The sequence below is a fragment of the Hyperolius riggenbachi genome, chromosome 3 (genome assembly GCF_040937935.1).
Source record: "Hyperolius riggenbachi isolate aHypRig1 chromosome 3, aHypRig1.pri, whole genome shotgun sequence".
Taxonomy (NCBI): domain Eukaryota; kingdom Metazoa; phylum Chordata; class Amphibia; order Anura; family Hyperoliidae; genus Hyperolius; species Hyperolius riggenbachi.
This window is the reverse complement of record NC_090648.1, coordinates 263,799,391-263,820,032: the sequence shown is the minus strand read 5'-3', so window position 1 is coordinate 263,820,032 and position 20,642 is coordinate 263,799,391. Positions and strand designations below refer to the sequence as shown.

The following is a 20,642-nucleotide window of genomic DNA, read 5'->3' as shown; positions in this document are numbered from 1 at the left end:
CTCTGTTGCTCAAAATCAGAGTCCAAGCTATTATTCCTTTTTAATCGTAGGAATTGACCGTATGGAATTCCATCTAGGGTGTGTTTGGGATGATAGCTGTTATACCGAAGGAGAGAGTTAGTGGCCGTATCTTTACGGTGACCTCTGGTCTGAATACTCTCTCCCTGGGTAAACAGCTGGAGGTCGAGAAATTCAACCATATCTCCCCCCCCCCCCCCCACACCCCAGTGAACTGCATATTGAAGGAATTGTTGTTGATGTACCTCACAAATTCATCAAACTGGGTCTGGTCGCCTCTCCAGACCATTAAACAATCGTCCACAAATCTCATCCAACAGGCAATCGAGTCGCGGAAGGGATTGGTGTTGCAATAAATATATAGCTCCTCCCACCTTGCCAAGAACAAATTAGCAAAGGTTGGTGCTACAGCCATTCCCATCGCGACACCGGATGCCTGTCTATACCACCTCTCCTCAAACATAAAGGCATTATGTTCAAGAATGAACTGTAGGCACTTACTGATAAACTCCACCCATTCGTGCTCTTCTCCATGTTGTAGTAAGAAGTTGTTAATCACTTTAACCCCCAATTCCTGTGGGATTTGTGTATATAAATTTACCACATCAATAGTGGCTAGGGCGTAACCCTTTTGCCACTTCAGCATACTCAGTTTTTGTAAAACATCTAGGGTGTCCTTTAACAGTGAAGGTACTTCCTCCAAAAACGGTTTCAAGGTATAGTCCAAGAATTTGGACAACGGTTCCGTTAATGAGCCCCTTGCCGACACAATGGGTCGGCCTGGTGGCTGTAATAAATCCTTGTGAATTTTTGGAAGAAAATACCACACTGGTTTTTGTGGAAAGGATGGCAGGAGATCCTCCCCCATTTTTTGGTGATCTGACCTGTCTCCACCCCCTTACGCAATACTGACTGTAATTTGATTTTGTACTGTTCAATGGGGTTTCTGGGTAACTGAACTGGACTCTATAGAGGAATCTACATCTGGAACTCTGGGTTTTGTACCAGCATGTGATGTGACAGAGAGTGATAGATCCATATTGGAGGTGTTGGAGTCTTTGTTGAGTGAAAATATGGAGATGCCGACAACACAGACTGGTTCTGAAGAAATGAGTGTGTCTAGACGGTGTTACAATCCGAGGAAATCCATTAGGGACTTCCCATGTAGTCCCGGGTCTGTTATGGAGAAACTGGATTTGCTAGTCAAAGCAGATATGCGTGCCTTGCTATACCCCTCTGATGTTCCCAACATCAGTGAAGGGGAAGTAAAAGCTTTAAGGAATTTGCAAAAAAATAATAATCTGGTTTTGAAAAAAGCAGACAAGGGGGGTAATTTGGTGCTGATGTCTCGTGGGTATTACATAAAGGAAGCAATGAGACTCTTGGAAGGTACACCAGGGGACTATATTCAGTTACCCAGAAACCCCATTGAACAGTACAAAATCATATTACAGTCAGTATTGCGTAAGGGGGTGGAGACAGGTCAGATCACCAAAAAAATGGGGGAGGGTCTCCTGCCATCCTTTCCACAAAAACCAGTGTGGTATTTTCTTCCAAAAATTCACAAGGATTTATTACAGCCACCAGGCCGACCCATTGTGTCGGCAAGGGGCTCATTAACGGAACCGTTGTCCAAATTCTTGGACTATACCTTGAAACCGTTTTTGGAGGAAGTACCTTCACTGTTAAAGGACACCCTAGATGTTTTACAAAAACTGAGTATGCTGAAGTGGCAAAAGGGTTACGCCCTAGCCACTATTGATGTGGTAAGTTTATATACACGAATCCCACAGGAATTGGGGGTTAAAGTGATTAACAACTTCTTACTACAACATGGAGAAGAGCACGAATGGGTGGAGTTTATCAGTAAGTGCCTACAGTTCATTCTTGAACATAATGCCTTTATGTTTGAGGAGAGGTGGTATAGACAGGCATCCGGTGTCGCGATGGGAACGGCTGTAGCACCAACCTTTGCTAATTTGTTCTTGGCAAGGTGGGAGGGGCTATATATTTATTGCAACACCAATCCCTTCCGCGACTCGATTGCCTGTTGGATGAGATTTTGTGGACGATTGTTTAATTGTCTGGGAAGGCGACCAGACCCAGTTTGATGAATTTGTGAGGTACATCAACAACAATTCCTTCAATATGCAGTTCACTGGGGTGTGGGGGGGAGATATGGTTGAATTTCTCGACCTCCAGGTGTTTACCCAGGGAGAGAGTATTCAGACCAGAGGTCACCGTAAAGATACGGCCACTAACTCTCTCCTTCGGTATAACAGCTATCATCCCAAACACACCCTAGATGGAATTCCATACGGTCAATTCCTACGATTAAAAAGGAATAATAGCTTGGACTCTGATTTTGAGCAACAGAGTTTTTTGATCTGGGAATGCGGTTCTTAGCGAAACAATATCCTAAAGAATTAGTGGGAAAGGCATATGTGAAAGCTAAATATAAGAAACGCAGTGAATTGATATGGAAAGCAAGGAAAACCAAAAATGAGGATAGGGGCCAGAATCAAGATCGGGTGGCAATGGTGTTTGAGGATTCACCAATGGCTGAAAGAATACGAAGCACCATCCTTAGACATTGGTCAGTACTGAAGTTAGATCCCTCCTTAAGTCATATTGCTAAAAAAAAAAGCCCCTCATTACATTTAGAAGGGCACGTACAATAGGGGATATGGTGACCTCCAGTGAGTTGAGACAAAATAAAAAGGAAAACTGGCTCCAAAATTATCGTCCCAAGGGTAACTATAAATGCAGAACTTGCAATCATTGTGATCAGTTTCTACCTGGAAAGGTGGTTCAATTAGGAGGAACTAAAATTGTCATCAAAGATTATCTGCATTGTAGATCTACCTATGTGGTTTATGCAATTATATGTCCCTGTATGAGGTTTTATGTGGGTAAGATGGAACAACAGCTAGCTACCCGTTTTCAGCAACATGTGATTTCTGTTCGTACAGGGATAGGTGCCAGTAGATTGATAGCCCACATGAGAGAGTGCCATGAAGGCAAGACAGGGGGTCTAAAATTTTACAGGATTAAAAAGTGTACCTATCCCTCATAGAGGAGGAAATCGTAAACAATTGCTGCTACGAGAGAAGGCACGACTCATATCTCTGACAGATGCGTGTTATGCGGCTGGACTAAATGAACGCAATGAGCTTCATTGCTTTCTAGATGAATATTGAATGAGCGTTAAATTTGCTGGTGGGATGTTCCTATATCACTTCGCTGTATAATATGGTTTTAATTGTGCGATTTTTGGTCTGAGTAAGCTGATTTTAACGGTTTCTTTTTTTGTGTGTGTTTCTTTTCTACAGAACCACGCCCCCACTGTCTACGCTATCTTGGTTACAGTGTAACCAGGGACGCACTCGCAGCATCAGCTCCAGCGCAGCGCCGGATAGGTTGACCTTCCTGAGCGCCGATTGGTCTATGCGGTAAGCGACCCCGGAAGTGGGCGGGGAATACCCCGGAGGCGTTCGTGGCCGCACTAATGGCGGCGAGTTATCGATAGCGGCGTTTAGACAGTGGGGAGTGGTCAGTGTTTATGTTTTTTCTATATAAATGTATGCATTACTGTTGCACTTTTGATACTTCTGGTCTCTGAAGAAGCGGCAGTTGCCGTGAAACGGCTGTAAGGCCGGTATCTCTCTCTCTCCCTATCACCTTTACTGGATTGCCTGTATGCCTATGTGACTGCCATTAAATCCCAAATTGCATGAGTTGGTGCTCCGGCTGTCTTTCTTACTGGAAGATCCTTAACTCCTTTCCAAAGATTCTGCATGCCACTAACTATCTAACTCAGGGGTCCCCAACCTTTTTGAGCCCGGGGCCCACTATACCGACCAAAATTTTCTCCGGGGCCCCCCGGGGCGGCGGGGGGGGGGGGGGGGGGGGGGGGGGGCTAGGATGGGCGTGGCTAGTGGCGGCGGCAGTTAGCCCAGTATAGCAAGTACAGTTACTACAGTATAGCAAGCGCAGTTACCACAGTATGGCAAGTACAGTTAGCCCAGTATAGCTAGTACAGTTACCCCAGTATAGCAAGTATAGTTACCCCAGTATAGCAAGTATAGTTACCCCAGTAAAGCAAGTACAGTTACCCCAGTATAGCAAGTATAGTTACCCCAGTATAGACAGGAGAGAGAGAGAGAGAGCAGAGAGACAGACAGGAGGAAGAGAGAGAGAGAGAGAGAGAGCAGAGAGACAGACAGGAGGGAGAGAGAGAGAGAGCAGAGAGAGAGAGCAGAGAGACAGACAGGAGGAAGAGAGAGAGAGAGAGCAGAGAGACAGACAGGAGGAAGAGAGAGAGCAGAGAGACAGACAGGAAGAAGAGAGAGAGAGAGAGCAGAGAGACAGACAGGAAGAAGAGAGAGAGAGAGAGCAGAGAGACAGACAGGAAGAAGAGAGAGAGAGAGCAGAGAGACAGACAGGAAGAAGAGAGAGAGAGAGCAGAGAGACAGACAGGAAGAAGAGAGAGAGAGAGCAGAGAGACAGACAGGAGGAAGAGAGAGAGCAGAGAGACAGACAGGAGGAAGAGAGAGAGAGAGCAGAGAGACAGACAGGAGGGAGGGAGAGAGAGAGAGCAGAGAGACAGACAGGAGGAAGAGAGAGAGAGAGAGAGCAGAGAGACAGACAGGAGGAAGAGAGAGAGAGAGCAGAGAGACAGACAGGAAGAAGAGAGAGAGAGAGAGAGAGCAGAGAGACAGACAGGAAGAAGAGAGAGAGCAGAGAGACAGACAGGAGGAAGAGAGAGGGAGAGAGAGGGAGAGAGAGAGCAGAGAGACAGACAGGAGGAAGAGAGAGAGAGAGAGAGAGCAGAGAGACAGACAGGAGGAAGAGAGAGAGCAGAGAGACAGACAGGAGGAAGAGAGAGAGAGAGAGCAGAGAGACAGACAGGAGGAAGAGAGAGAGCAGAGAGACAGACAGGAGGAAGAGAGAGAGACACTGGCAGCCGTTAGGGATGTCCAGTGATATACTGCCCGCAGTGGAAGGTGTTGTGGCTCAGAGCTGAGGCCAGCCGTGGTGTACCTGGACTGGTGGCCTGGCCCAGCGGTCGGCGATAAATCAGTGGCATCTGGCTCTCATTGCCTCAGCAGTGGTGGAGGAGTTGTGGCGATGGCCTCTCTCTTCCCCGGTGTAATGTTCCGGATGGTGGAAAGTGCAGTTGGGCCAGCCTCTGGGTTCCCAGGGTGCAGCAGAGAACTGGCATTGCGGCGGTGCAGAGTTCACGTGCTGAGTAGCCGGAAGAGCAGCTGGGTTAAGACCCAGACAGCCTCCGGATCCTCCTCATGTAGCGGTGGAGCAGCCAGCACATCCATTCTTTAGCAGCAGCATCTGACAGTTCAGTGGGGCCACTGGGGGTGACAGCAGCGGCGATCCTGCAGGAATACGATCCCTAGCAGGAAGACTGTGTGCCCCATGTGCTGCCCTGGTTTCCGCAGGAATTGAAATTACGAGCCGGAATGACGGAGGCGGGGCCAATGGGGGTCTGAGCCAGCTGCAGCCAAACAATGAAGAGGAGGTAGGCGGAGCAGGTACTGCTGGCCTGATATCTAACTGTGGCTGGCCCCACCCCCTCCCCGCCTGTCACCCGGAGCGCCACTCCCCCTTGCGCTCAATGGACCGTACGCCACTGAACAGGAGCGGGGGGGGGGGGGGAGAGGGAGAAAGGCCAGCTCCGCCGCGGCCCCCCAGAAATTTGCCCACGGACCACCAGGGGGCCGCGGCCCCCAGGTTGGGGACCTCTGATCTAACTGATGCTGCGGACGATTCAGTCCGCTTTACCGCCAGGGCTTCTGCTTTAGTAAATACGGCCAGACGAGGCATTTGGGTTAAAACCTAGCAGGGAGATACATCATCAAAATCAAAACTATGTGGGGTTCCCTGTGAGGGTAATCTTCTCTTTGGTTCTAAGCTAGACGAGATTTTAGAAAGATCCTCAGACAGGAAAAAGAACTTTCCCGTCAAAAGACGAAACTTTCGGGCAAACTGTTCCTTTCGTGACCAAGGTAAAACAGAGGCAGAAAATAGATCAGCCCCCAGATGAAGATGGCCTTCCAATAGAACACAATGTTCAAAACCCGGCCTACCCTTGACCTCTTCCAATCAACAGCCTAAACAATGACGCCAGGATTCCAGTGGGAGGCAGGGTATCTCACTTTTTCGAACACTGGCATAAAAAATGTTTTACAGCAAATGGCTATTAAACATCATACTCCAGGGGTACAAGCTAGAATTTTCATACCCGCCACCAAGCCAATGTTTTGTAACTCCCCCACCAAGAGATCATGTTCAGAATTGAGCTCTACAAAAGGAGGTAGCGTCACTGTTATCCAAGAAGGTCATTCGCCAAGCTCCCAAATGTCAGGAAGGTCAGGGTTTTTACTCTCCTGTTTTCCTAGTAAAAAAGCCACAGGGAAGCTATCGCTTCATCCTCAACTTGAAACGATTGAACAAAGCGGTTCGATACAGAAAATTCCGGATGGACAACATCTGCTCAGTCCTGAATCTTCTACAAGGAAATTGCTTTCTAGCATCCCAGGATCTAAAAGACGCCTATCTCCATTTTCCTATACATCTAAAGTCCCAGTGTTACCTGAGGTTTGCGGTGGTGTTACAAGGAGAGGTAAGACATTTCCAGTTTAATGCTCTCCCTTTTGGTATATCATCTGCCCCATGGCTCTTTACCAAAGTTATGGCAGTTCTTAGACTTAGATCTGTTCAAGTGATTGCTTATTTGGATGACTTACTTATCTAGGGTCCATCTTTTGATTCAGTAAATCTCCAAGTGGAGTTGACTCTTGAGTTCCTTCTCAATTTGGGGTGGTTGATTAATTGGGAGAAGTCATCTCTACTCCCCAAACAGTATATGGAGTTCTTGGGGTTTGAAATATGTTCTGTCAGTAAAAGACTGTTTCTGCCATCACGAAAATCCTCGTTGATGTTAAATTCTGTTCTTTCTTTTCAGAGCTCAGTCACCATTTCTCTGAGGAAGGCTATAGCTTTATTGGGTACCATGACAGCATCCTTCCCGGCAACACAATGGGGTCAATTACATTCCAGGACTTTACAAAATTGGATCCTATCAAAATGGGACAGAAGTCAGAAGTCTTTGGACAAGAGAGTGATAATTCCCTGGAGTGTGAAACAGTCTCTGGACTGGTGGTTAGATCACGAACATCTGAGTGCAGGAAATCTCTGGGAATTTCCTCAACAGACTTTAATCACAACAGACGCGAGCTCCTGGGGATGGGGAGCTTATCTAGGACAACTTCCGACTCAGGGTCATTGGTCAACACTGATTCAGGGCAGATCCTCGAACTACAGAGAACTGCGGGCTGTTTGGGAAGCTCTTCAGGCCTTCACCCTACTTATCCATCAACATCATGTGGTAATCAGGACGGACAACAACACTGTAGTGGCCTACCTCAACCGTCAGGGAGGTACAAGGAGCAGATCTTTGTGGAGTTTAATCTCAAAAATTCTATTTTGGGCAGAAAGGAATTTAAAGTCCCTGAAAGCTGTTCACCTGAAGGGAACTCTAAATTGTGTAGCAGATTATCTAAGCAGGAAGAGGATCTATCAAGACGAGTGGTCTCTAAACGACCAAGTCTTCAATCAGATTTCTCGTCGTTGGGGAACACCAGATGTGGACATGTTCGCAAGAAAGAGCAATGCCAAATGTCCTCGGTTCGCCTCCCTGTGTCCACAGGACAATCCCTGGGTCCTGGACGCCTTTTCGGTCAGTTGGAACAATCATCATCTATACCTTTTTCCTCCTTTAGGACTGATTTCAAAGGTACTGAGCAAGATTCAGCGAGACTGGGCCCAAGCGATCTTGGTGGTACCATACTGGCTCAAGAGATCTTGGTTTGCTCTGCTACAAAGTTTAGCCTCAGATCGCCTGATCCTGCCAGATCGACCAGACTTGTTGAGCCAGAGTCCGGTGCTGCATCACAATCCAGGAATCCTTCATCTTTCTGCTTGGAGCCTGAGTGGCAATTATTAAAAAAGAAGGGGTTTTCAAACAAGTTATCTGAAACACTTATCCAGAGCAGAAAAAAAGGGACAAGACAGATTTATGCTAAAGCTTGGAAAACCTATAACAACTGGTTTACAACTACAACTAAAGATCCAGCCCTCTCTTCTTCAGTTCTAGAGTTTTTTTGCAAGAGGGATTCCAAAAAGGTCTAAGCTCTAGTACTCTAAAAGTTCAAACCGCAGCACTGAGTGTTTTCTTAGAAAGAAGATTAGCGGAGGAGGAATACGTTATTCGTTTCTTCAGGGCACTTAAGAGGCTAAGACCTGTAGTACATATAAAGGTACCAACATGGGACTTGAACACAGTGTTGCAAGCTTTATGTGAGCCTCCCTTCGAACCAATCTCGGATATCTCAGAAAAACATCTCACCTTGAAGACGGCTTTTCTTCTAGCCATAACTTCGGCACGAAGAGTGGGGGAGTTGCAGGCGTTATCGATCAATGAACCATACTGTATCATTTCCGAAGATAGAGTGACTCTTCGCTTAGACATCTCTTTTCTACCTAAAATTGTATCCAAATTTCATACATCGCAAGAGATCCTTTTACCAACTTTCTGCAGTAACCCATCAAATCATAAAGTGGAAAAGATGCACTGTTTAGATGTGAGGAGGTGTTTAATACAGTATATTCAACGATCAAAATCTTGGAGAAAGTCCAACGCCTTGTTGATTCTCTTTGCTGGGAAATGTCGTGGCAAACAGGCCTCTAAATCATCCATAGCAAGATGGATCCGACAGGCCATTGCATTATCCTACCTCCAACAGGGAAAGCAATTATCAGGACCAGTGAAGGCACATTCGACTAGAGCAGTCTCAACGTCATGGGCAGAGAGGGCAGGAGCTTCTATAGAGCAGATATGTAAAACGGCTACCTGGTCAAGCCACAATACGTTTGCTAAACATTATAGACTACATTTATCATCTAATTCTGATTTATGTTTTGGTAGACGAGTGTTGCAGGCTGTAATCCCTCCCTAATAAAGTTTCTTGTTTATCTTCTCAGGGTTGCTGTCCTGAGACGTCCTGGAAAGACAAACTTACTTGTGGTAACGTCTTTTCCAGGAGTCGGAAGGACAGCACCCTAGCTACCCACCCGGATAATATTACAATTTATTGTTGAAGCATCATTCTGTGTGGAGTCTTTTTTATTACTGAGGAGGGTAAGGGAATGCTGCCTTATATATGATGCCTGTGCCTGCCTAATCTCATTATGTTAATTTTTTAACTAGCGTCCTGTCCAATCTCAAATGGAAGGAGACAAGTCTCAGGGTTGCTGTCCTTCCGACTCCTGGAAAAGACGTTACCACAAGTAAGTTTGTCTTTTCTTACCAAAGCATCATTTTGAGCTAAGCTCCACCCATCAAAGAAAAAAAGCCCAGGCTTTCTTTCCCTGATGCTGTGCAGAGAATGATGGGATTTCCTATGTTGTTCATGTTGCCTAGCAACTGGGAGAGGTGCTCAGGACACAGGACAGTTGGAACAGTGGGCCAGATTTATCAAGAGTGTCTGAGACAAAATATTAGTAGGTTTTTAGAAATCCGTGCAGAACTGTCTCAGACATCCTAAGAAATCACTAGCTAGTGCAGATTCCTCCTTAAAGGGAAGGTTCAGGGAGGGGATTAAAAAAATAAAAATAAATTTCCACTTACCTGGGGCTTCCTCCAGCCCGTGGCAGGCAGGAGGTGCCCTCGCCGCCGCTCCGCAGGCTCCCGGTGGTCTCCGGTGCCCGACCCGACCTGGCCAGGCCGGCTGCCAGGTCGGGCTCTTCTGCGCTCCATTTCCTGGGACTTCTGCGTCCCACGCCGGCGCGCTGACGTCATCGGACGTCCGCCGGGCTGTACTGCGCATGCGCAGTAGTTCTGCGCATGCGCAGTACAGCCTGGCGGACGTCCGATGACGTCAGCGCGCCAGCGTGGGACGCAGAAGTCCCAGGAAATGGAGCGCAGAAGAGCCCGACCTGGCAGCCGGCCTGGCCAGGTCGGGTCGGGCACCGGAGACCACCGGGAGCCTGCGGAGCGGCGGCGAGGGCACCTCCTGCCTGCCACGGGCTGGAGGAAGCCCCAGGTAAGTGGAAATTTATTTTTATTTTTTTAATCCCCTCCATGAACCTTCCCTTTAAACTGTAGGGAATAGGAGTTAGGAATGTCTCTCAGGCAGTGCAGTGTGTGAGGGAAATTGCTGTTGCTGAGGTAACCAACACACCTGCTATCAGCAAGCTCTGAGTGAGGGGGGGGGGGGGGGGAGCCCTCCATAAATCACATCTAGCCTGCACTATCTGAAGAACTGCTAATGAGCGCTTTTTAATCTGCAGCAGTTAAGGAATGGAGTTGCACTTTTCTTAACTGTAGTGCAGCTCTAGAAATCCACCCTAAACTGCCACTATTACATAGGCTTTGGGAAGTTTTTTACTATCATGCAGAATTGTTCTTCTGCTGGTTAGAACATGCTCCCTGTCACCTCCTTTCAACCAAAAAGATGGCTGCCATCATGAAATCAAACTTTTGCTTGTTCTTTTAAAACGGTGTGGGTAAGAGATTATATTACCTATCTATTTTAATTAACATAACTAATGTAACATAATGACTGTATGTTTGTTTAGGCTGGAGTTCCTCTTTAATCACATAGTCAAAACTTAACTATTCACTCCTAGTAATTGCCTTAAAAAGAGATTTGCAGAGGTTGAACCTGCCATAATTCTTGTGGTATGGTAGAATGAATATAAACATAAATGTGTTGCCAAGAATACTATGCATTTTCCAAACTTTAGCAGTTATGGCACATGCCGATTATTTTATTTATCTATTTTTTTTTCCTTAAAAAGTTAGCACAGAATTTTTTAAAAAAATTTCTGGCAAGGGACACATCTGATGTGTTTTTTTCCCCTGTACTGTCATTGGAAATTTATTTTAAATATAAGTTTTAAAGACATTGAGGAAGATGTATAAAAACAAGAAGGAAAACTGGTACAAAAGTGGAGCAATTCTTAGACTGACCAATTGGAATCCTTTCTCTGGGGATCTGTTCCACTTTTGCTCTATTTTTTTTTTCTCTTATTTTTCTTGCACTGGTTTTGCTGAATTCTCCCTAGTGTGTTACTGACCTGGTATGTTTTTTGATTTTGCCATTGCACAACTATAACTGACATAAAAAGTCTGCCTACATTGTATTATTTGGTTTTATGAGATGAAATACAGTATATATTATGTGGTACAGTAGTTATAGACTGAAATGGGGTGCACTGATTCTGTGAAGCACCAGGTGGCGCTTGAACTACGCTTACTGCAGAACATTGTTATTTTTCCTGTGTACAGCTTGCAAACTGCTTTTTTGATTAGCCTTTTTTGTTTTTCATGCTTCTTAAAGTAAAAAAATACATGTTGCCGCATATCTATGCGTTCGTAATGCAGCAACGCATATTCTTGTACGCGTTGGGGCCCGCAATAGCGCTAATTGCAGTCGGGAATGCGGAAAAAGCTACGCATGGCCAGTCCTGACGGGCCTGTCGGCGAAAACGAAACTAGCTGGCAGCGGGGGACCAGAGGATTAGTGAGTGGCTGCGAGGGCACAGGACTGCTGCAGGGGGCTGGCTTAAGTGTCCCTTTAATTAATGTGTTGAATAAGGCAGGGATCACATTTGGGGAATTCACATGTGATTTTCCGCATATTGAAATTGTAAAAAAATCACACACTAATACAATTGATGGGATGTTTGCGGTCCAGTGTTAAAATGTGCGGAAATCTGCCTGGCTTTATTGCTTCTTTTATGCACACCATGTGTTGCTTGCTGTCAGCTAACTGTTGTCTGACGAATGCAGAAAACGCAAAGCATCGTACTCGAAAATCGCAACCATTTTCCACTGATTCAAGTTTGTTCCCCTCCACAGAGTGTTGTTCAACCTTAGTCAATGATTAACAACTCAAGTAAAATGACTGAAACCATGCAATTTTTATGTGAAGGATTTCTAACGTTAAATACTATGTTACCAAATGTATTATTTTACTCTGGTAGCATATATTACTATTCATATTTGCATATCTGTATTTCACATAAATAGTGTTATTCTGTTGACTGTTGTTATATCATCAATGTGGGTTCTCTTTGCAGAACAACTGATATGTTAAAGAAATAAGCCACAGTGAACATACTGTTTTCTGTCAGTCTGATCAGAAACAGTAAATCACGGTTGCTGTGCTGCGTTACTAAATCATCCCACGGACTTCAGATGATTTCATTTCAATGCGGCAGCAAATATATGTTAGTCAGCTGCTATCTTGGATGAAGGATAGATTGAGCAGGTTGAAAAACCTGTTCCAATCATTGTTGTTCCCCTAGAATAAGGAGCTATGGGAGTGTCCGCTGAAAACAAATGTCTGACCCATGTGAACTTGTGTTTGAGAGCTCTAAATAAAAACCTTTATTAACATGGAAAAATGAATATGGTGCAAATCACATTGGGGCTTATTCACACTACAAGAGCTTTTCGAAGCGCTTTGTGATTTTGAAAGCACTTGCTGATGTTATCCTATGCGTGTGTTCTCACTGGAGCATTGTGATTTTGTAAAAATCCCCCATAGCATAGCATTGCATTCGCAAGAGCTTTTCAAAATCACTAGCGCTTAAAAAAGTCTTGTAGTATGCACAATCCCTTACAGTGTGTATGTAAATCAGAAGGTTACGCATTCTTATGATGTATAATCAGCGGTGCAGCAACGGGAAATGCAGAGGGATCTATTACTGCCACACTAGACATAGATTTTTAATAGATTTCAGCATGTAATCTATTAAATATCTCTCTAACCACAGCATTGCACTGTTTAATGCAGTGCAACGCTATGGGCTGATGGGCTGCTACCGCTCTCATCCTGCCACCAATCAGTATCTTTCATCTGGAGCAATCAACCGATTTAATTGATTTCAGCTGAACATTGATTAAAGGATTTATCGATCAGGCCAGCCACGGCATCTATTTCTAGCATAGATTCTGATTTCTAGCATAGATTCAATCAGAGTGATAGAATTGGCCATATTTCAGTGTGAAAAATCAATAAGTGTATGGCCACCTTTACATCTCTCTCGCACCCGGCTGTCCTTGGAAAGCAGGCTTTGGTACTTATAGTTGTATGATTTACATACATGTATATATTACTATTTTTATGTCTGGAGAGGGGGTGTACTCGGTGTAAAATATGGCATTTGGCCTTGGTTTCCTTAGCTTACATGATGTGTGTAACTACCTCCTACCATACATTGCTTGCAGTCACATAACTGAATTGTGTCATTTTCAGGTGTCCTTCAAATGATGCACACTAGAATTGGCGCTTTGCAGAGTGCAATTGACAGGTAGGATTCATAAAATACAATGTGCATGTCAGTTATTGCTGTGGATTTGTTAGGTGGACATAAAACACAAATCTCCTTTTCTCTTTATTCTAGAATAAGAGCTAAGATAGTTGATCCATATAACAAAATCGTATCCCGCACTGCACAGCTGGCACGTCTGCAGGTAGGCCGTTGTCTCCTAGCTTGTAAAAAGTATACGTTTTTGTTTCTGCCTTGATTTAGGCTTTAAGTGACTTTAAAGCACTATTTAGCTCCCTTGTGCACAATCTCTCTCTCTCTGTACAGACATGTTGCTTTGAGCTCTGCCAAGTATCATGTTGTGTCCTGTGGAGGGGGAATAGTGAGGGCATGCAGTAGTGTCCCACAGTACAATAGGAATTGGCCAAGGATTTTCCAACCTGGTCAACTAATGAAGGCTGACATCAGGAAACAACTTACACATCAGATTATCACCCTGAACTACAACCAAAACGTTTCAGGAAATTAAATACTGTGTGTGCATAGCATCTTGTGACAATTCAAGTTTGTTCTGAATGAGTATTGCGCAAGAGAAACAGAGGGGTATGTGCTCGACCCAAGCAGCACATGTCCTATAATGGCTGCAGAAATGTCTACTGACAAATTTAAAGGGAACCCATGGTGAGAGGGATATGGAGGCTGCCATATGCATTTCCTTGTAAACAATGCCAGTTGCTTGGCAGCCCTGTTGATCTTCTGGCATAAGTAGTGTCTGAATCAAAAACCCTGGAACCAGCATATGTCTAATACAGTAAAACCTGAGTCAGAGTACTTGATCTGCTGCATGCTTGTTCAGGGTCTATGGCTAAAAGTATTAGAGACGCAGGATAGCCAGGCAACTGGTATTGTTTAAAAGTAAATAAATATGGCAGCCTCCATATCTCTCTCACCTCAGGATCACTTAAAAGAAAATCTGTAATGAAAAAAACTCCCCTGGGGGGTACTCACCTTGGGTGGGGGAAGCCTCCAGATCTTATTGATGCTTCCCCCGTCCTCCTCGGTCCCACGGCGGCAGAGAAAATGCTCCCCGGAGTGGCGGCGATGTAAATATTTACCTTTTAGCTCCAGTGCAGGCGCAGTATCCGCTCTTCCCACGGAGATAGGCGGAAATAGCCAATCTCCGTCGGGCCGCTCTACTGCGCAGGCGCAAATCGCCTGCGCAGTAGAGCGGACCCAACGGACATCGGCTATTTTCGCCTATCTCCGTCAGAAGAGCCACAACAGCGCCCACGCTGGAGCTTGAAAAGGTAAATATTGCACAGGCTGTCAGATTTGTCGCCTGTGCATTCCGGGGGCTGCAGCGAGACCGCCGTGGGACACAGGAGGACGGGGGAAGCCTCGATAGGGTCCAGAGGCTTCCCCCTACTGAGGTGAGTACCCCCCAGGGGAACTTTTTTTTTCAGTACAGGCTTTCTTTAAAGGCACAGCATGTGCAAATTACATCTGCTTGCCAGACTATGCAGGGCCTAAACTAACTGTACTGCTATGCCCTGCACGATTTAGCGCACGAAAAAAAGGCTTGCGTCTCAACAGGTGCCGCCGCATGTAGACCTCCTAATAACCCGAAGAAAGGGGAGCAGCACTAGCAGTGTCTCAATCACACCGGTTGCATAAAATAAAGATTCCCTGCATTAATGCAAATTTCATCCAACTTGACTTGGGAGACAGCTTGGTTCGAGCACACACCTGTTTCCCTTTTGAAATTGTTCTGAATGAGTAAAGCTTTCCAGTTAACCTCCCACAGCTAGCTTTCTGAAGAAAATATATTTTTAATAATGATCTAAATAGTCTAGTTTTCAGCATAAAACAAATCACATATGTCACTTGCCCAGTAAATCAAAAAGCAATTAAAGCTAAAGTCCTGGCAAGTAATAAATACATCTTCATGCATCCACTGTAGCCAGACAGATGCTGATGATAATGATTATTACTACGGTATTACCACCACCACTACTACTATTACTCTCCATTCATATCATACCATCTAAGATTCGGCAGTATTCTGCAGCCAGCAGGCTTCAGGATGGGACTGACAGGATTTTCAGGCTGCTGCGTGTTGCTATTTACAACACTGTTTTTGGGTGGAGTTGCTAACTTCTAGTTTACAAGGAGCATCTCGCAGGTCTCCAGATTTTCACCTCCTATCATGATATGAAATGTAAAACATAAACCTGAAACCAAAGCAGTAAATTCAAAACCGAATGATATATACTTGTATACAGGTGTCAGAAGTCTAGAGGTCTAGAAAATGTTTCAGATGAGATGTTGGGTAAAATTTGATACAGCTATTATTCAGAATTCCATAAACCCCAAAGAAACTTAACATAATTTCAAAAACCTAGCCTAAAGGAAAAATAAACACCTATGACCATCCGAGACTTCACATGTTGGTTTCTCTACTAAACCGAAGGATCAAAAGTCTTGTTTTGTGTTTCAAGAGTTTTTTTGAATACACAGTTTTCAATGTTGCCGGTGGTGGAACGGAAAAGCAATCAAACAATCATAAATTTAAACATGAGTCAAACAGTAATCAGAACCGTTTCGCTAATGAGAGCAAAAAGTGATGCCCCAGAGGACTGTAGCCAACTATCTGGGGCATGTATTATAATGGGAAGAGCAGGGTGGTCCAGAAGGTGCGTGGCCAGCTAATGGTGTGACCCAAATGGTCTGCTACACAGAACTGGACAGAACGGTAGGAGAGGAAAGGGTTGTTGTCATTGACTTTTGGAGAGAAGATAGTAAGAAAAAGGAAAACAGAAGGAAGAAAGAGGGGAGGGGGGGGAAGGGGGTGTTGATGGAGGGGAGAGGGTCCATCTCACAGCCTAAGTATAGATGAAGAGTCTGATGATGAATGTTCCAGTAAAAACTATCAATAGTCTTGTTTTGTTACTGTAAGTGTTGTGCAGAAAGTTATGCTTGTGGCTTAACACCAATGCAATGCATTTATGTATATGAAATCAATTTAAAGCCCTAGTTCATCCGCTAAGTAACAACAGATTCACCTATACACCTTTCACTCACAAAGAAAAATCCTAGACAGTATTCATATTTAGTGCAGCCGTTTCAGAAAAATTGACATGATGCAGAGTCAAGCACAAAGTATAGAGTTGCCAGTAGAGCTAGAGTTCTTTTCTCTATCACCTGCCCACTTCCATCTCTTCCCTCTGCTACCTTCTTTAGAGTATTGGTAGGAGGTCGGCCTGGTTCAGCCAGACAGGTTTGAATTTAACAATCTAAAAAAAACCCCGTACTACACAAACTTAATCTTGAACTATGATTTTGATTCTAACAAATACAGTAAAGTCCTTGTTATCCGGCACAGGCGGAGTTTGCCTGTGTGCTTGCTGGTTGCTTGAGAATTCAAGCACCCAGGCCTAAAATTAACACTAATCTCTCCCTTGTAGTTGAAATGCAGAGCAGTGCGCAGTAGAAACAACTTACGAAACCCCCGGATGTCGATCCTCTTCACTTCTTGCAGTTCCTAGCTGCTCTGCTGCATCTACTCTGTATGGCTACATACATGTGACCCAGGGCAGGTCAGACGGCGGCAACCATTCAAGGATACAGCAGACCAGCTAGGAACTGCAGGAATCCGGGGGTTTTGTATGTTATTTGCAGTCGCCTAACTACAATGCATGGGTCCCACATAGCGAAACTTTGATTAGGCCCCCCCCCAATGTTCATAACTCTTTCCTTGCCTCATCTTGGAACCCTCCACGGCTTCGGGGCTCGTCTCACAAGGATCATAAAACAAGTGCGGCCATCATGTTCTTCCCACTCATAACAAGTGTAGTGTAGCCACAAAAACTCCTGATCTGAAGTATAGTCCCCTGCATTGGATGAAGGGCAGGTTAGTAGTTGCACCTCCCCCCCCCCCCCCCCCCCCAGTTCTGGGTCCCATTTGTGATTACAGGGGCTACTCTCTTCTTCTTACGCCCCAGGTGGTTTCAATGGAATAAATATGAATGTGCATATAAAGATCTGAAAGTATGATTTCTTAGGTATTTTTAGGTTTTTTTTTTTTTTTCTTGAGGTGCTTTTTTTCTCAAACACTCCAAGCCACACATTTTCATCTGCTGTGAAATGAGTTTACCTGCAATATTACTAATGACTCATTGATAAAATGTGTGTTTTTCAGTCTGCTTGTGACTTGCTTCGGAGAATTATACGCATCTTGTATCTCAGCAAGAGGCTTCAGGGACAGCTACAGGGAGGCAGTAGAGAGATTACTAAAGCGGCACAGAGTCTCAATGAACTAGGTACATTTTCACTTTACTTTGTATTTTTTTTTCCATAACAATTTCACTTACTTTGCTGATACAGTATTAATAAGTTATCAATTGTGAAACACGTCTTGCCGCCATTTATTCTTCTTGTGTTTATTAAAGTATGCACTCCCTATTACAGATTGGGATAAATTTGCTGGTACCCTTACAGTGCATTGAAAATGTTATTTAAAGCAAGATTGTCAGCCACAAAGTCAAATTCCATTTACCCACTGCTCGGGATTTATTGTGTAGACTACATGTAGTCTGCATTGCAAGCATTCCAATATAATCGTAAATGTTTCTGCTGTGATGAATCTTCTCTCAGTCAGCCTGGCTCTATTCTGGTACATTGATGAGAAGAAAGAAGCTTGTTCTCTCCCCTCCCATATTCCTGCTCCACACTGATTGGCAGAAGGCAGTTCAGTGTAACAGGAAATACACCTCATCCCTGTGCAGAAGCTGTTGAAATATGATCTATGCTGTGCTCACGTGTTTACAAAGCAAACTAGATGTGACAGTCCGGTTTCTAGGAGAGAAAAAAAGAGCAAGGGCGTAAATAACATCAGGATCGGCTGCAGTAAGAGGCAGTAAAGGTGGAAAATGCCTGGAAACGGTTTCTCTTTTACTATATAAAATTCACTGAAATCAAAACGTTGACAGTATAATACATATGTTATGTAAGTAGAATAAGTATTTATCTACTTATATATGCGTTTTGTTTTTCCTGGGATGGTTACTGATTTACACAGGGAGCACTTGGCACATGCAAGTTTCATTGGGCCTGATGCAGTAAAGTGTCTATGCACAAGGGGGTGCACGGCAATTTTACCATTCGCGCAGGGGGAGCCCCAGCCGTTAACGCCATATGTCACGAGAGTTACCACAGTAAGGCCAGAAACCCACTATGAGCAATCTTTTTTTAGCGCTTTGCGACTTGAAAACTCTTGCTAATATAATGCTATGGGTGTGATCCCACAATAGGGACGTGATTTTTTAAAAAATCCCCCATTGCATTGCATTAGCAAGAGCTTTTTCAAATCACTAGCGATTTGAAATCTCTCCTAGTCGGTTTCTGGACTAATGCGCGTTTTAACCTGGGAACGTGCTTAGTGCTAAGGGTTGACTGCATTCGGCCCTTGGAGAAGTGCAGGAATTGCTACTTTACAGTGATTACTTCTAAAGGTTGTAAAACAAAATATGAGATTTAAGGTCTCTTAAATTTTTGTACATGCTTTGTTCATAAGTGTTATTTTTTAAATGTTTGTGATTTAAAACTCTAAAGCAAAGTCCTGATTTTTAAAGAGACTCTGTAACAAAATGTTCAGCCTTAGTTCTTCTATCCTATAAGTTCCTTTGCCTGTTCTAATGTGCTCTGGCTTACTGCAGCCTTTCATAATTGCACAGTGGCTGTGTTATCTTTGTTATATGATCTAATCTGTTTTCTTCTGTCGGCTCTGTTGGCTAAGGCTGGAATGTGTGGAATGTGCAGGGCTGCTTGTGATTGGATAGAAGCGATACACACCCTCTGCAGGCCCCCTGCAGGCTCTGTATGACTCACACACTCTGCTTATGTGAGCCTATCACAAACTGGTTAGTTTGTTTGTAAACACTGCCTAAAACTGTTAATTACAAGCCAGGATTGCAGCAGAGAGTGGCAGAAACAGCACAGAGGGGCCCAGGAGAACATAATGAATAGAATGGTATGCTTTTTGCTGTAAACATTTTAGAGTACAGATTCTCTTTAAAGAGTAACTGTTAGGCTAGAAATGTAAAATTAAATCTCTATTCTCCTGTGTTAAACAGTTAGGAAGGTAGCCAAAAAGGCAATACTGAAGTTAAAAATCAATCTTACTTTTTGTGGGCTGAATAATAATCTTCATTTTCCCCAAGCTCCTAAGGACGACGCAAGCCGCACATAAGAAGTTGCAGAGCATGCTGGAAGGTGTTTTTTTTTCTCTCTGCTTAGCTCCGTTCCTCCCCTTCATTTCCCTATTCCTCCCTAATTCATTGCTGCAGCCTGATTGGCTGCTTCCTCTATCCCTCCCGGTTTCCCCACCACGCTTCTGTCCATCTCTTACTGATCCTCCTAGGGTTGCCAGGCATGCAGGGCTGGATTTGTTAGAAGACCCCCAGATGTCCGCAGCTGCCCCTTTACAATCTGCCTGGCTTTGAAGCAGCAGGGTCACTCAGCCGCAGCCCACACCCCCTCCCACCGGGAGATCAGACCAGATGCTGTCCCCTGTCCGCTCTCTCCCACCCCACCCCCCCAGCAAGAGCCTGTGCGATTATCTTAGCCCCCCATAAACAGGTGTGGGTGTCTTCCCCCCCCCCCTCCACAGGCCCCCACCCCCGGGCAGAAACAGGTGCGGATGTCTTCTTACCTGAAAAAGTAAACACAGAGAGAGCGAGGCCGGAGAGTGCATCTCCAGCTTCCAGCGCCGCCACCGCAGTTTCCTCTGTCAGTCGCCGCCGTGCATCTCTCTCTCTCCTGCTGGCGTCCCTCACATGTGACTCGCTGGAAAGTTACCGGCGAGTCACATGATAGGAAGCAGGAGAGAGAGAGATGCACGGCTGACAGAGGAAACTGCGGTGGCGGCGCTGGAAGCTGGAGATGCACTCTTCGGCCTCTCTCTCTCTCTCTCAGGGTTTACTTTTTCAGGTAAGAAGACATCCGCACCTGTTTCTGCCCGGGGGTGGGGGCCTGGGGGGGGAAGACACCCACACCTGTTTATGGGGGAGAAGATAATCGCACAGGCTCTTGGTGGGGGGGAAGAGCTGACAGGGGACAGCATCTGGTCTGCGGTTGCGTGACCCTGCTGCTTCCAAGCCAGGCAGATTGTAAAGGGGCAGCTGCGGACATCTGGGGGTCTTCTAACAAATCAATATAATCTGTATATCTACAGCATCTGACAGCCTGTACTGAAGGGGCGGGTGACTTCA

General features: G+C 45.0%; 1 protein-coding gene across 2 annotated transcripts in view; it reads left to right on the top strand.

Moving 5' to 3' along the window:
* The window catches only part of COG5 (component of oligomeric golgi complex 5), a 497,428-nt gene that overhangs the window by 26,322 nt on the left and 450,464 nt on the right, over nucleotides 1–20,642 (top strand). For both annotated transcript variants that reach the window (XM_068276282.1, XM_068276283.1), the window contains exons 4-6: nucleotides 13,362–13,416; nucleotides 13,510–13,579; nucleotides 17,573–17,693. In XM_068276282.1, coding sequence (XP_068132383.1) covers nucleotides 13,362–13,416; nucleotides 13,510–13,579; nucleotides 17,573–17,693 — 246 coding nt within the window. The remainder of the gene's footprint in view (nucleotides 1–13,361; nucleotides 13,417–13,509; nucleotides 13,580–17,572; nucleotides 17,694–20,642) is intronic.